We start from the raw sequence: 14,713 nt of genomic DNA on the forward strand, positions 1-14,713 counted from the left end.
ACCCTCGAGTAATATCAAAAGTGTAATACAGACCCTTCCCCCACTTAATATCACACGTATAATACAGACACTCCCCCCGTGTAATATCACATGTGTAATACAGACCCCCTGAGTAATATCACACGTGTAATACAGACCCCCGAGTAATATCACACGTGTAATACAGACGCTCCCCCCGAGTAATATCACACGTGTAATACAGACCCCCGAGTAATATCACACGTGTAATACAGACGCTCCCCCCGAGTAATATCACACGTGTAATACAGACTCCCGAGTAATATCACCAGTGTAATACAGACCCCCGAGTAATATGACACGTGTAATACAGACCCCCCGAGTAATAACACTTGTGTAATAGAGATACCACCCGTGTAAAATCAGACGTGTAATACAGAACCCCGAGTAATATCACCAGTGTAATACAGACACCACCCGTGTAATATCACCAGTGTAATACAGATCCATGAGTAATATCACACGTGTAATACAGGCCCCCCCCCCCGAGTAATATCACATGTGTAGTACAGGCCCCCAAGTAATATCACACGTGTCATACAGACTCCCCCGAGTAATATCACACGTGTATTCCAGAACCCGAGTAATATCACCAGTGTAATACAGACCCCCCCCAAGTAATATCACCCGTGTAATACAGACACCACCCGTGTAATATCACACGTGTAATACAGACCCCCCCCGAGTAATATCACCAGTGTAATACAGACACCACCCGTGTAATATCACCAGTGTAATACAGACCCATGAGTATTATCACACGTGTAATATAGGCCCCCCCCCCCCCCGAGTAATATCACATGTGTAGTACAGGCCCCCGAGTAATATCACACGTGTCATACAGACCCCCCCGAGTAATATCACACGTGTAATGCAGACCCCCCCCGAGTAACATAACACGTGTAATACAGACCTCCGAGTAATATCATCCGTGTAATTCAGACCCCCCGAGTAATATCACACGTGTAATACAGACACTTCTCTTCTCCGTGTAATATCACACAGACACTCCCCCAGTTTAATATCAGACGTGAAACACAGACACTCCCCTGTGTAATATCACACGTGTAATACAGACACTCCCTGTGGAGACACGAGGGTCTCCTGAGGGCACAATACTACTCAGACAACACAGAGTCTCACCCTTCCACTGGCCCGCCGGGAATAGAGCAGTGAGGTACATGACCAGGTGACCTGATGTCCCAACCTGTATTTCTTCAAAACGTCTCCGACAGTTCACCAATGGTCAATGGAGCAGATTTGTATTCCTTCAGCTGGGGCCGGGGTCCCCTAAGCGGCCATCCTGTAGAGTCACATCTGTATCCCTCTTGATGGAGCCATGTGTCCTGGTGCTGTCCTGAAGAGTCTCTCTTGGCTGTGATTTTGTAAAGTCTCTCTGATACAGAGGCATATGCCCCTTAAATAGTTCACAACTGTCCTTTAGCACACATCCACAGGTCAAGGATAAGGGATGAGGACATTAACTAGTACTGCCTGAGTAGCCACAGCTCATCCGTCAATGTTGACTTGCCAACATTGCAGGATAAACTATTCTCACACAAACAATGCAAGTCAACAAGCTGCAGGGCCCCACACAATGGTTAATCAACATATTTAGCAAACATCCATTGTTCAAAGACCCTGCATCCCTGTCCTCCAGAGATAACAGACAATAAACTGGTATAAGATGTAAATAACAGCCATTCATCAATTAACAAATATAAACTTAACCTACAAGAATAGTTAACATCCAGACTCATGACAAAAGTCCATGTGTCTTGACCAACCTTAGAAAGAAACACATATATTCAATAGTCAATCATTCTGGGCCTATGGAACTTATGTCTGGCATAATTAAGAAGAAAAGCTGTATCGTCACGTTCCTCCTCTTCATAATTAGCCAGACGTTATAGGATTCTAATAATCCTTCTCCACTTATCAGGGACAGTCCATCAGCATGAGAACAAAACTTTGTATCATCCAGTTTCCTCAAAGCATATTCCATATCTTCCTTGCGAATAAACTCCACAATCCCCATGCCATTCTTGTGCACATCAGCATAGCAGACACTTCAAGCTTCTCTCATATGATTTTTTAGATCCTGTCAACTTCCCGATGGGGGAAGCTCTGAGACGAGGACTCTGTATTCAGTTAGCTGGGAAGGGTTCCTCCAGTGGACTCCTCCATATCCTCCCCATGATCACTGGCTTGACCTGGGAAAGTCCACACGTAAATCAACAAGAACCAAACTCATATCCATTGCGTCTACACGCGGAGTCCTCCGCATCCTGCAGATCGTGGAAGCTGATGAAGATGAACGGTGTAGCACCGCCTACCCCACGATTCTTCAGCTCGATGGTATGGATACGGATCCACCCGTACCGATGGAACAACTCCACCAGCTCTTTCTTTCATACACCGGCCGGTAAATTGCCCACATAAATGCGCCCAATCCCTGAGTGCTGACCTCAAGCCCGGGAGGTAGTCACTTGGCGGCCTGGAAAATCGTGTTCTGGAGGTGCAATATCTGAACTGGTTCGGATGATGGAAGGCCCAATTTTCCAAGGTCCCTTGGACTTGATATCACTGACCTTGACTGGCTGGAGGTGGTTATGGAGGTTGGTTGGTGTACGGTGGTCAACCTGCCATATAGTGTGAACAGGGTATATCACTTCCGGTATATCACTGCATCCTCTGCTGATGTATCCTGAGAGTAGCGTCCCTCAGACCCTGATAGCTCATCTTGGCAGATGTTGACTGGATGGACCGGCAGATGGGCTCCAGGGTTGGGGACCCGGCCCTGTGTCCAATGTCGCCACACTTATAACAGCGCTGGGAGTTGGCAAATCATGGGTCCTGATAGTAAACCTTTGTCCTGATGGGTTTTCTGCTGGGTAGCGGGATAGTCCTGCTCGAATGGCTGGTGGCTGCTCGAATCCTTGTTTGAGGGGTTTCCTGGGATGGGTGGGCATATCGGGTCTCCAGTTGGGTCGATTGGCTGTGAATTCGTTGGCCACTGGGGCTGCTTGCTCTGGGGTTTCGGGCTATCAGTTGGCTACCCACTCTCGCATTTCTGGGGCCATTTTCTGCATAAGTTGCTCGAGAACGATCACGTCCCTGAGGGCATCAGCAGAATGGGCAGCCCAACTGTAAGAATCTGAAATTGTGGGTTGTAAATAATCACCTAGGCAGCTCAACGATGCAACAATATTTTCTTAATCACATCCATGGTAATGCAGTAATTCCAAGTAAATGGCCAAAATACAGTTCTCTCTGTCCTTAAGTTCTCAACCTTGGATCAGTAGTTCCACTGGCTCTGTATCAGGCCATACTCACTGTGTCATAGAAAATATTAAGGATTTCTCCAAACCCTTTATTCCCCCTCCTCTATAATATTTGTCAGAGTAGAAAAGCTGGCAATCTACGGAGCTGTCTATGCAAATTAGCACACACAGGAGAAGTGGCTAATCGGCAAATGCTAGTACAAAGAGAGCTAGTAACCCAATTAACATACGAGTGTATTTTCTAGTGACGCCGGCCTGTGACAAATATACACCTAGGTGAGAAGGATGCAGTCCCTGACTTCAAAAGAATTCTCTCTCACCCCCAGGGCATCCCCCTTTTGCTCAACAGAAATCTACAGTCCCACCGGCACTGACACAAAATATGGAATATCAGAAGTTCTATACTTCCGATAATAATGGGCCACATATTTTTAGTGTCAGGGTCAGCTAAGGAACATTTTGCATATTTTTCTGGATCTGTGAGCCCTTCCAGTGAGATGTGGGGTGAAAGTACCAAAATAACGGACCGCAGCTATGCCATGTGTAGTCTCTAAATTCGTACTAAAAAACATGGCATCACTTGTGAGCTTCTGCGATCAACCAGTGAGGAGTTATCGCGGAAGTTAGATATTTTAATAAAACCATGAAGGGCGGAGACCAACCACGTGAGGACATTGCAGGGGCGTGTGTGGGCAGGTCCCCTCTTTGGCATAAAAGATCTAGCTCAAGATTGATCCATACTCATTGCAGGGAGGTATATATTCTATAAGCAAGGGGTCGAGTTCGATAACGGTCAAATTGGAGCGTCTCCCCTCCAGCTAAATGGAATCATCCCTGCGATCTGTATAGTAAGTTCTTCTTTAATCCCATTTTATTTTTGTAATTGTATATTCTGTATTGTAATGTCTCCCTTTGTAAAACCTTTTGTATATGTTTCATAAACACTGCCTCCCTTTTAGGATTAAATATAAAATGTAATAGTCCTGTTTCTTTTGTCCTGTAATCGTTCCTCCCCCAAAGCCATATACGCTACCACAAAGCAGGCATCCGATCAGGCCTTTATTATATTTTAAAATTGATCGGTGGTGGCAGTAATAATAATATTAAGTGGGTTATCGTGAGGCTATTAGTGATCGTACGAGGGCATATACATATATTCCATGCGTTGGAAGGTGGTGTGTATGCAGTACGCTCACTGCTAGCTTGCTGATAATTTCTTAGTGAGAACAGCCTGCAGCCTCCTATATTGATCGTCGGCCAATAGGGGGCAGCAGAGAGCTGTTTGCTCAAGAGATCATACTGACTGGTCTCTGTGAGTAATCGGAATCGTGTGAATTCCTGACACACTGTCTCCAAACTTTTGGTTGGCCCACAGATTTCGTATGTCCAGCCAGTATATTCTGTTACCACAGTCTAGGATCCTCCAGACGACAGATAAAATGATGGAAGCACAGACATCCAGTAGCAGCAGTCCTTGAATAAAGTTTAAATCCAAACGACATATCCAATACTGTAGCATGTTAATCCAGCTTACTTGGTAACTCTTCCCCAACACTCCATAAGCAATCCATCCATCAGCTCCACGTCCACAGCCATAGATCCTATCCCATCGGCATCCTTAAACCAACTCACACTAAAACATGTCCCTTTCCCCCTCTCTGGGCTCAGCCCCCTCCAAGGTCAGATATGATGTCAACCTCCCCCTTAAGCATTTACTGTTAGCAGAAACAATGAAGAATATTCCAGGAGCCTTCATCTGAGACTGCATGTAAGACCCCCTGTGGTGACGGCTTCAATGCGTCTACAATCAACACTCACACAATGAGATTATTCCCTGTTGGAACAATGGTTAGAGACTCCTGAGATACAGATGAGATTAGTGGAACGCTGGACATTTTACAAGTCAATCTAGTGAACATACTGACAAGCAAGCAGAACTATATAAAACATTATAAGTAAATCACTACTGTAATAAAACATAGTAATAATATCGATGGAACCGGTGCTCCATGATGGGAAAGTCTCATAGTCTTTAGTAAGTGGGCAGATCCTCACACCGACCATCGAGTGAGCGGTTGCAGTGTCGTCGGAGTTGACTGCCAAATTCTACATTTAAGCCCCCCAGGCAAGATAAAGTGCAGAACTGGGTGCGACATCTCTTGGGGGTGATGGTAAAAAGTTCCAACAGGGTATCCTTAATAGTCCAGTAGTCCAGGCAGTCCTGAGGCCCAAGCAACCGGACGGCATCCCGTGCCCGGCCAGTCAAACTGGTATTTGGCCCAATCAGCTGTGGGCACCTGGCGAATCAACATCAGGGTCTCAAAATCTTGCAGATGTTCATCAGCCTCTGTGTTGGACTCATTAAACACTGGCATGTCTCTGTAGCTAAGATGATTTCCTTGGCTGTGGGCCATCATGGAAGTAGAGTTCAGCACTGGCGGTAGGGGTACTGGAACTCCCAAAACCGATTCTCTAACACAAGCTCTCTCTTTGCTTGAGACTCCGGATCCCAATGCGATCAACAATTCCTGGATTCGGGCTGCTTGGGACTGGGTATTTGATTCCTGACTACCACTGGATCCTGGATTTTGCAAGCAGCTTATTTCCCCAGGGTCCACCTCAGTGGAGTTTTCATTAAACTCCACGGCATTTTAGGCATCCCAACAGATCAATTCCTGTATCAAATCCGACCAAGTGTCAGTGGCCCGGTATTCCATCCGTCTAAGCTGGCACAGCTCCAGTAGTCTCCGTTTATTGTTGCGGTTGTATATCCCCTCCGGTCCTCCTCCCAAGGCTGGGCTGGTGGGGTTGGACATGGTAGCATCCGAAACCTGGCGAGTATGCCTCACCTTTGTTCTGCTGGGTATGTCTATATGCCTTCCTGGTTGTGAAGCCCTTGGATGGTGTCTGTGAACACCAGTCCCGAGCAGCTCCCCCGAACCCGTCTGGCTGAGAAGTATTCCATTGTTGCCACCAATATGTGGGCACAATACTACTCAGACAACCCAGGGTGAGGGTAAAACAGTGTGGGAATACTTTTGTGAAGACATGGGGTCTTCCGAGGGCATTATACTACTCAGACAACACAGGACAAGGGTAAAACAGTGTGGCAATACTTTATTGAAGCACCAAATTAACAATAAACATATAGAACAGTCCCAGCAAATACCCCACATGGTACAACATTACACAGTGTCACCGTTCCGCTGGCCAGCCTGGGATAAAAGAACTGCGACTTTGGGACTTCCAGGGACAACTACCTCAACCAGTGGCCCCCCGCTTTTGGTAGGCCCCCACAGAGAGGAGGTAGCGACAAGCTTAGGAAGCTAGCAGTCCATCAAGGTACAAAGCCAGGAGACTTGAGGGTCCCACCCTGGTCTCTCCAAGAGTTTCCAGGGGGCCAGATGACCGGCTGGTCCCAATCTGGCTTCTCGGAATGTCTCCATGTGTTCCAGGTGACCGGAGGGTGCCAACTGGCAACCCCAAACAACATATCCATTGGGCCAGACCGACTTTATCGTCTCAACCTGGTCTCCCCAAATGTATCCATGGGCTCTCTGATGGTCATTGGAGCATATCCGTATCTTTCCAGTCGGAGCCATATACCCTTAGGCTGGAATCACGTAGAATCCAAATCTGTGTCTCTTTGGTTAAAGCCATGCTACCAAGCTGATGGTCTGAGAGAGTCTGATCCTTGATTCTCCCTCTAAAGTCTCTTTCAATTCTCTGTTTCAAATCTCTTTGCAGCAGGATCGAAAAACTCTTTTTTACATTTACATATGTGGTTAAGGTCATCAGTCACAGTTCAGACGTAAAGGTGCAGGGCTCACTCAAGTCTCATTGTTTGAGCTAATCCATTTACATAGTTGGTATAGCAAGGGAGTCTTGTAAATAAACATCTAGCTGGTCTTAGTATAATTTGCAATTAGCATAGTAACAAACATCATTGCTTCAGAACAAAGAGAAGACAAAAATCAGGGTTATACAAATACTGGTCTGACCTTGACCAGTCACAGAAATACACATACATTCACAAGTCAACACAAACACAATAGGGTATTTCTATTAGCTTAGCAATTCTAGACGTCTGGCTGATTAAGATTGGAAGCTGCATCGTCACAACTTTATTGAACCACCAAACAGACAATAAATATATAGAACAATCCCAGTAAATATACAAGATGGTGTAAATTACAGAGTCTCACCCTTCCGCTGGCCCGCCGGGAATAGAGCAGTGAGGTATGTGGCCAGGTGACCTGACTGTTCCAACCTGGATTTCTTCAAAACATCTCTGAGAGTTGAGCAATTCTCAATGAAGCAGATTTGTATTCCTTCAGCTGGGGCCGGGGTCCCCTAAGCTGATGTCCCGTAAAGTCACATCTGTATCCCTCTTGATGGAGCCATGTGTCCTGGTGCTGTCCTGAAGAGTCTCTCTTGGCTGTGATTTTGTAAAGTCTCTCTGATACAGAGGCATATGCCCCTTAAATAGTTCACAACTGTCCTTTCAAGCACACATGCACAGGTCAAGGATAAGGGATGATGATATTAACTAGTACTGCCTGAGTATCCACAGCTCATCCCCCAATGTTGAGCTGCCAACATTGCAGGATAAACTATCAAAAGACAAACAATGCAAGTCAACAAGCTGCTGGGCCCACACAATGGTTAATCAACATATTTAGCAAACATCCATTGTTCAAAGACCCTGCATCCCTGTTCTCAAGAGATAACAGACAATAAACTGTAGGAACTGATATAAGGTGTAAATAACAGCCATACATATTAACAAATATCAACTCAGAGAAGAATAGCTGTGTCGTCACCCCCCCCCGTGTAATATCACACGTGTAATACAGACACTCTCACCCTAATATTACATGTGTAATTCAGACTATTCCCCCCATGTAATATCAACCATGTAATATCATATGTGTAATACAGACACCCCCCGTGTAATATCACAAGGGCAAAACAGACACTCCCCCATGTAATATCACAAGTGTAATACAGACACTCTCCCCGTGTAATATCACACGTGTAATACAGACACTCCCCCGTGTAATATCACACGTGTAATACAGACACTCCCCCGTGTAATATCACACATGTAATACAGACACTTCCCCGTGTAATATCACACGTGTAATACAGATCCTTCCCCCACTTAATATAACATGTGAAATACAGACTTTCACCTATATAATATCACACGTGTAATACAGACACTCCCCTGTGCAATATCACATGTGTAATACAGACCCTCCCCATGTAATGTCACAGGTGTAATTCAGACACTTTCGCCATAACGTCATACGTGTAATTCAGACTTTTCTACCCTCTGACATGTAATCATGTAATATCACACGAGTAATACAGACGACCCCCGTGTAATTTCACACTTGTAATACAGACCCTCTCCCCTGTAATATCACCCATGTAATACAGATGCTCTCCCGAGTAATATCACATGTGTAATACCGACACTTCCCGCCCGCGTAATATTACCCGCGTAATACAGAACCTCCCCTGTGTGATATCACAAGTGTAATACAGTCTCACCAACGTGTAATATCATAAGTATAATACAAACACTCCCCCTGTGTAATATCACACGTGTAATACAGACCCCCCGTGTTATATCACGTGTGTAATACAGATTGTGGAGATCTGAGATTGTGGGTTTTAATAATCACCTAGGCAGGTTAACAATGCAACAATGCTTTATTCCTTATGTTATAGTAAATATTTATACTTCATTATTTAGACAATTCACATATCTTTGATAATTTTGTATTTAATATTTGCTTTTATGAATAACACTTATAAAGCTAATAACATAAGGCGTGGTATCTGACATAGAGCTGTCTTTGTATTAAAGCCTTCCTTTGTTCTGAACGTATAGTAAAACTAGATATAGCCAGTTTCTAAGGAATTTAGACATAATTTACGACCATGTTTTTCCCAAACTGAAATATTCCTTTTTAGGTAAAGCCTGTAAAGACATTCCCCTTTTTTTTCCTTATCTCTTTGTAATAAAGATATGTGACCAGGCATCTGAGACTCAGACAAGTCTGGGACACAGAATTGGTTGTGTGTTCTCTTGTCTCCGATCGATCGACTCCCTGATTTGATCAAAACTGGCAAACGTGTGAAGCCTCTTCAGCTTCTCCTAAAACTTTGCATATAGGTTTCCACATCACTTACATCCATGGTATTACAAAAATTCCCCGTGTGTGGGACACCGTTAGAGAGTGAGGCCTAGTGAGGCCTGGTAAAGCCGGGCGAAGCCTGAAAGGCAGAGGCTGGATCCTTGTGTGTAAGAGATGCCAGTAGCCTTGGGGGGCAAGAGGCTTGGAAGACAAGAGTCCTGAAAGGCAGAGACTGGATCCCTGTGTGTGTAAGAGATGCCAGTAGCCTTGGAAGGTACGAGGGCTGGAGACCCCCATCTGGGAAGCCGCAAAGCCACAGCTGTGGCAGAACAAATCTGATGGAAATCGCTAGACCCGGCAAAAGATAAAAGCGGTGCGTTATATGGACATTGATAGTTACTTTGCTGAAGGCTGTAACTGGAGCCAAGTGGGCCTGTCTGCCACTTGAAAGGCTCTTGGATGTTATGTGTGTAAACATGCCGGTGAGCCACTGAGATGGACTGTGTGATAAGCAGTTATGAAGTGTAATAAACTGCAGGATTTCATGATATAGGAAAACGTTGCATGTGTGCTTTAATTGACCCAGTGAAGCGAGTGTCCCCCAGCATGATGACTAGCGCTGCCTTACATGTGGTTGGAGAATGCGGGCAACTGCAGCCTCGTTGCTAGGGGCAACTGTAGCCCGGTTGCTATGGGCAACTGCAGCCTGGTTGCTAGGGGTAACGGCACAGGACGACGAGTGTGGATACAAGCATCTTGCTGTGGCTCGGCGGGGTCACGAAGATTAAAGCATCTAGCTGTAACTCGGCGGCCCCACATGCACATGCGCCCCACAATATCAGCACTTGCCGGGAGAAATATTCAAATACATGGGAGGCGCCAGCAGTGAGTGAATGCTGCGCCCGCCCATGACTGAATATGAGAATCACATCCCTATGACTGAACGAGCAGATAGGATCTAAGTATATTAAAGGTTATAAAATCATTATAGCTGCACCAATTTTAATGAAAAAAGCTTGTTAGTGATGCACATTGCACAATGATATTACTGGAATGCTGGACACTTTACAAGTAAAATTAGTGTACAAAAACTGGCGAGAAAGCAGAACATTAATAAAACACAGCCAGCAAATCACTAAAACACGATAATAATATTGACGGAAACGGAGCTACATGCTGGAAAAGTCTCATAGTATTTAGTAAGTGGGCAGCTCCTCACACTCCTCCCCCACTTTTTCGGGCACTGACACAAATATAAGAGGTTTCACCTTTATGAGAACGAAACTTTGTATCATCCAGTTAGCTCAGAGCATATTCCATGTCACCCTTGTGAATAAACTCCACAATCCCCATTCCACCCTGGTATACGTCAGTATAATAGACAGCTCCAGCTTCTCTCATATGATCTTTCAGATCCTGCCAACTCCCCGATGGGAGAAGCCTTGAGACGAGGACTCTGTATTTAGTTCGCTGGATCAGGGGTCTGTTCCTTCTGCAGTGTCCTCCATATCCTCCCCCTGATCCTCGCTTTGTCCTGGGAAACTCCACATGATGAGAACCAAACTTGTATCCATTGCGACCAACCACAGAGTGCTGACCCCCAGCTATGGGGATGGTCACTTGGCGGCCTGGTAAAAAGTGTTCTGGGGAGACAATATCTGGGCTCCCGAAGTCCCTGGTCCTCCTCCCTGATGTAATTTACCTCCCCAGGTCACATTCCTTCATGGTAACAGTGATTGCATTTTGTGTATTACTCACTGCAGGTGGGGGGATCAGTCTGCAGGTTGAGATTGCTCCGTTCCCTCTGATCCAGTGTGAACTGGTCCCTGGCTTTGGGCTACAACATTGGCCCAGTGGCACACCAATTCTGCTCCAAGACTGTTTCCCAGCAACACATCTACTGGTCAGTGCCGCACTACTCATACATCCACCATTCCTTGACTGTGACCCCAGTCTAAATGTATTTGGGCCCTTCCAATGTTCAAAGATTCTCCTCCGGCTATGTTGACTAACATACGGCGGCCGCGAACAATACATTGGTCAGGTACTAAATGTTGATTGATCAATGTGACTGAGGCTCCGGAGTCACGGAGCCCCTCAGCCTCCACGCCCTCTACTGAGACCGGCAGATGTTGGTTAATGGACTCTGAGGTGTCTCATCTAGTCCGGGACACTTCTCCTTGTACCACATGTGCCTCTTCTTCTTCCGGTCGGGGTAGTAGGATCCTTTCTCCCTCAGCATTCCAGCCCCATTGCAGCTCAGTGTTCACAGGCTGGGGACGCAGATGATGTGGCCTAGAACGTTACTGGCATTGCCTGGCAAAGTGTCCCCTGCGTCCACAGTTATGGCAGTTTAGCCCTCCTCGCCCCAAAGCGGGCAGTACTTGGAGGCTTGGGAATCCTCCCCCTCTTTGTGAAGTCTGAAATCCCCACACTTTCTCCTCTGGCCGGTCCAGGGGTCTCGCTGGCCTCCCTGTAAGCTCCTGTTCCCGACTCACTTGCTGTACTTCCACATTGCCCTGGCTGATTGGTCGACTAATCATCAGCCAATCTTGCAGCATCATCCAGGCTGAGTGGTTTTCTATCCGCCACCCATTCTTTTAAGTCACCTGGGAGTTTGGACATAAATTCATGAATATATCCAAGACATGTCCTGCTTCCCGAGCCCCCAGTCCTTCTATCCACCGAGTGCATGCCGTACGTAGTGTGTTAGCAATCTCTCAATGTGTGTGTGCAGCGGGCTTGTCAGTCTCACGAAACTTCCTCCGGTAGACATGTGATATCACACGGGTGAGTGTCTGTACTACACTTGTGATATTACATGGGGGGAGTGTCTGTATTACACGTGTAATTCAGACACTCCTCCCGTGTAATATCACGCGTGTAATAAAGACTCTCCCTCCAGTAATATCATACGTATAATGCAGACCCCCTGAGTAATATCACACGTGTAAAACAGACTCTCCTCGCGTATTATCACACGTATAATGCAGACCCCCCCCGAGTAATATCACCAGTGTAATACGGACCCCACCCCGAGTAATATTACTCGTGTAATACAGACACCGCCCGAGTAATATCACCAGTGTAATATGGACCTCCCCGAGTAATATTACTCGTCTAATACAGACACTCCCCTCGTGTAATAATACCAGTGTAATATGGACCCCCCCGAGTAATATCACCAGTGTAATATGGACCCCCGAGTAATATTACTCGTGTAATACAGACACTCCCCTCGTGTAATAATACCAGTGTAATATGGACCCCCCCGAGTAATATCACCAGTGTAATATGGACCCCCCGAGTAATATTACTCGTGTAATACAGACACTCCCCTCGTGTAATAATACCAGTGTAATATGGACCCCCCCCGAGTAATATCACCAGTGTAATATGGACCCCCGAGTAATATTACTCGTGTAATACAGACACTCCCCTCGTGTAATAATACCAGTGTAATATGGACCCCCCCGAGTAATATCACCAGTGTAATATGGACCCCCCGAGTAATATTACTCGTGTAATACAGACACTCCCCTCGTGTAATATCATTCTTGTAATACAGACACTCGCTCTAACGTCACATGTGTGTATGTAGGTGAAAATGGCTCTTACATTCTGGATACCTGTTGACACAATCTCATGAATCCCAGGAGACACGTGTGAACTGTTCATTGCAAAGGATCAGACAGGACAATTGTGGTGAGTCCAATGTGGTGGAGATGTCTGGCATTGAGGTGTGAGGGTCAACCCTTCTCCTTATCGAGCTTTTGCCGAGGGTGGTGTTGAAACATCATAACCTAAAAAAGCAGGACACAATATTACAGTCCAGTGATAAAGAGTAGAGGTTCATAACCGTCAACAGAAATACCCAACATGATGAACAAGAAGACAGACCACCTTAAAGCCCCTGAGACTGGAATCACCCTAGAGTCATTAACGTCAAGTTAACGCTGTAGAAATGCATCAGTGGTGGATAGTGATGGACCCAAGCTGAACAGTCAGAGTCACACGGGTCACTCCAAATGTCCTTCATACACAAAGGTTGAAAACTTCTCTCACCCTCAACATGTCCCACATGCCCGAAACATTTCAGACGTCCGATATGTCTCACATATCCATCACAAGTCACTGGTTCAATAAGTCCAACATGCCCCATAAATCCAAAACTTTACAAACATCCAATATGACCAACAAGTCCCACATGTCAAAAATGTCCCACACATTCAACAAATCCAACCCAGAATATGGTGGTGGAGTAATGACAGTGTGGACGTCAGGAGGTAAGTGATCGATATGAAGATTGGCCAAGCATGGAGGACAGTGACTGATAACACACAGATTATGATGGTGAGGAGCTGGCCTTGATCTTAAGACTATTGAACCAATGGACGTAGAGCAGAATCTGTGGCTCTAAGGGATGCAGACTGAGAGGAGACCTAATAGCTATCTACAAATATCTCAAGGGCTGTCACATTGTAGAAGGATCATCTTTATTCTCATATGCACAAATAAAGACTAGAAGCAATGGGATGAAACTGAATGGGAGGAGACACAGATTAGATATTAGAAAAAACTTTGAGTGTGATCAATGAGTGGAACAGGCGGCCACGAGAGGCGGTGAGTTCTCCTTTAATGGAAGTCTTCAAACAGAGGCCGGACAGATATCTGTCTGAGATGGTTTAGTCAATCCTGCATTCAACAGGGGGTTGGACACGATGACCCTGGAGGTCCCCTCCAACTCTACCATTCTATGATTCTATGGTTACATCAATATTATTGTTGTTTTCTATTAGAGATTTGCTTGCCCGTCAGTTCAGCCTCAGGAATAAATGATTCCATTTCGTGACAGTAAGCAGAGGAAGACATGCAGGCTGGATCTTATGCATACATAAGGTCAGACCCAAGATTGGTAATCAAAGAAAGCAATCATTCCATTAATCTCGTTAGTGTCTCAGGGCCCTTAAGCCATCATACTCCCAGCCACTAGTCCCATTGTGTGGATGGGGAAAGTAGACCCAGAGGAGTCATCACCACAGGGGATTTCACATGCAATCCCAGGTGATGGGTTCCACCTGACAAAAATACCTCCACCAATGGACAGTTAGCTTTGGTGGGGAAGGTGTGAACACTTCTGTCCATTCCAGGGGCTGATCCCAAAGAGGGAGGAAAATAAGCCACGTGCTTTCTGAGGGAGTTGAGAGAGTGACGTCGAAGGGAGAGGATCTAGGCTGAGGTCCTGGTGCCCATGGATGGATG

General features: G+C 45.8%; 1 protein-coding gene across 2 annotated transcripts in view; it reads right to left on the minus strand.

The window, feature by feature from the left end:
* SLC4A2 (solute carrier family 4 member 2) overlaps positions 1 to 14,713 on the minus strand; it is a 364,938-nt gene that overhangs the window by 250,422 nt on the left and 99,803 nt on the right. For both annotated transcript variants that reach the window (XM_073677122.1, XM_073677121.1), the window contains exon 2: positions 13,070 to 13,254. In XM_073677122.1, coding sequence (XP_073533223.1) covers positions 13,070 to 13,129 — 60 coding nt within the window. In that variant the 5' untranslated portion in view covers positions 13,130 to 13,254. The remainder of the gene's footprint in view (positions 1 to 13,069; positions 13,255 to 14,713) is intronic.

The sequence above is a fragment of the Phyllobates terribilis genome, unplaced genomic scaffold (assembly GCF_046119375.1).
Source record: "Phyllobates terribilis strain yellow unplaced genomic scaffold, ASM4611937v1 Scaffold_4__5_contigs__length_816908805, whole genome shotgun sequence".
NCBI classification, from domain to species: Eukaryota; Metazoa; Chordata; class Amphibia; order Anura; family Dendrobatidae; genus Phyllobates; species Phyllobates terribilis.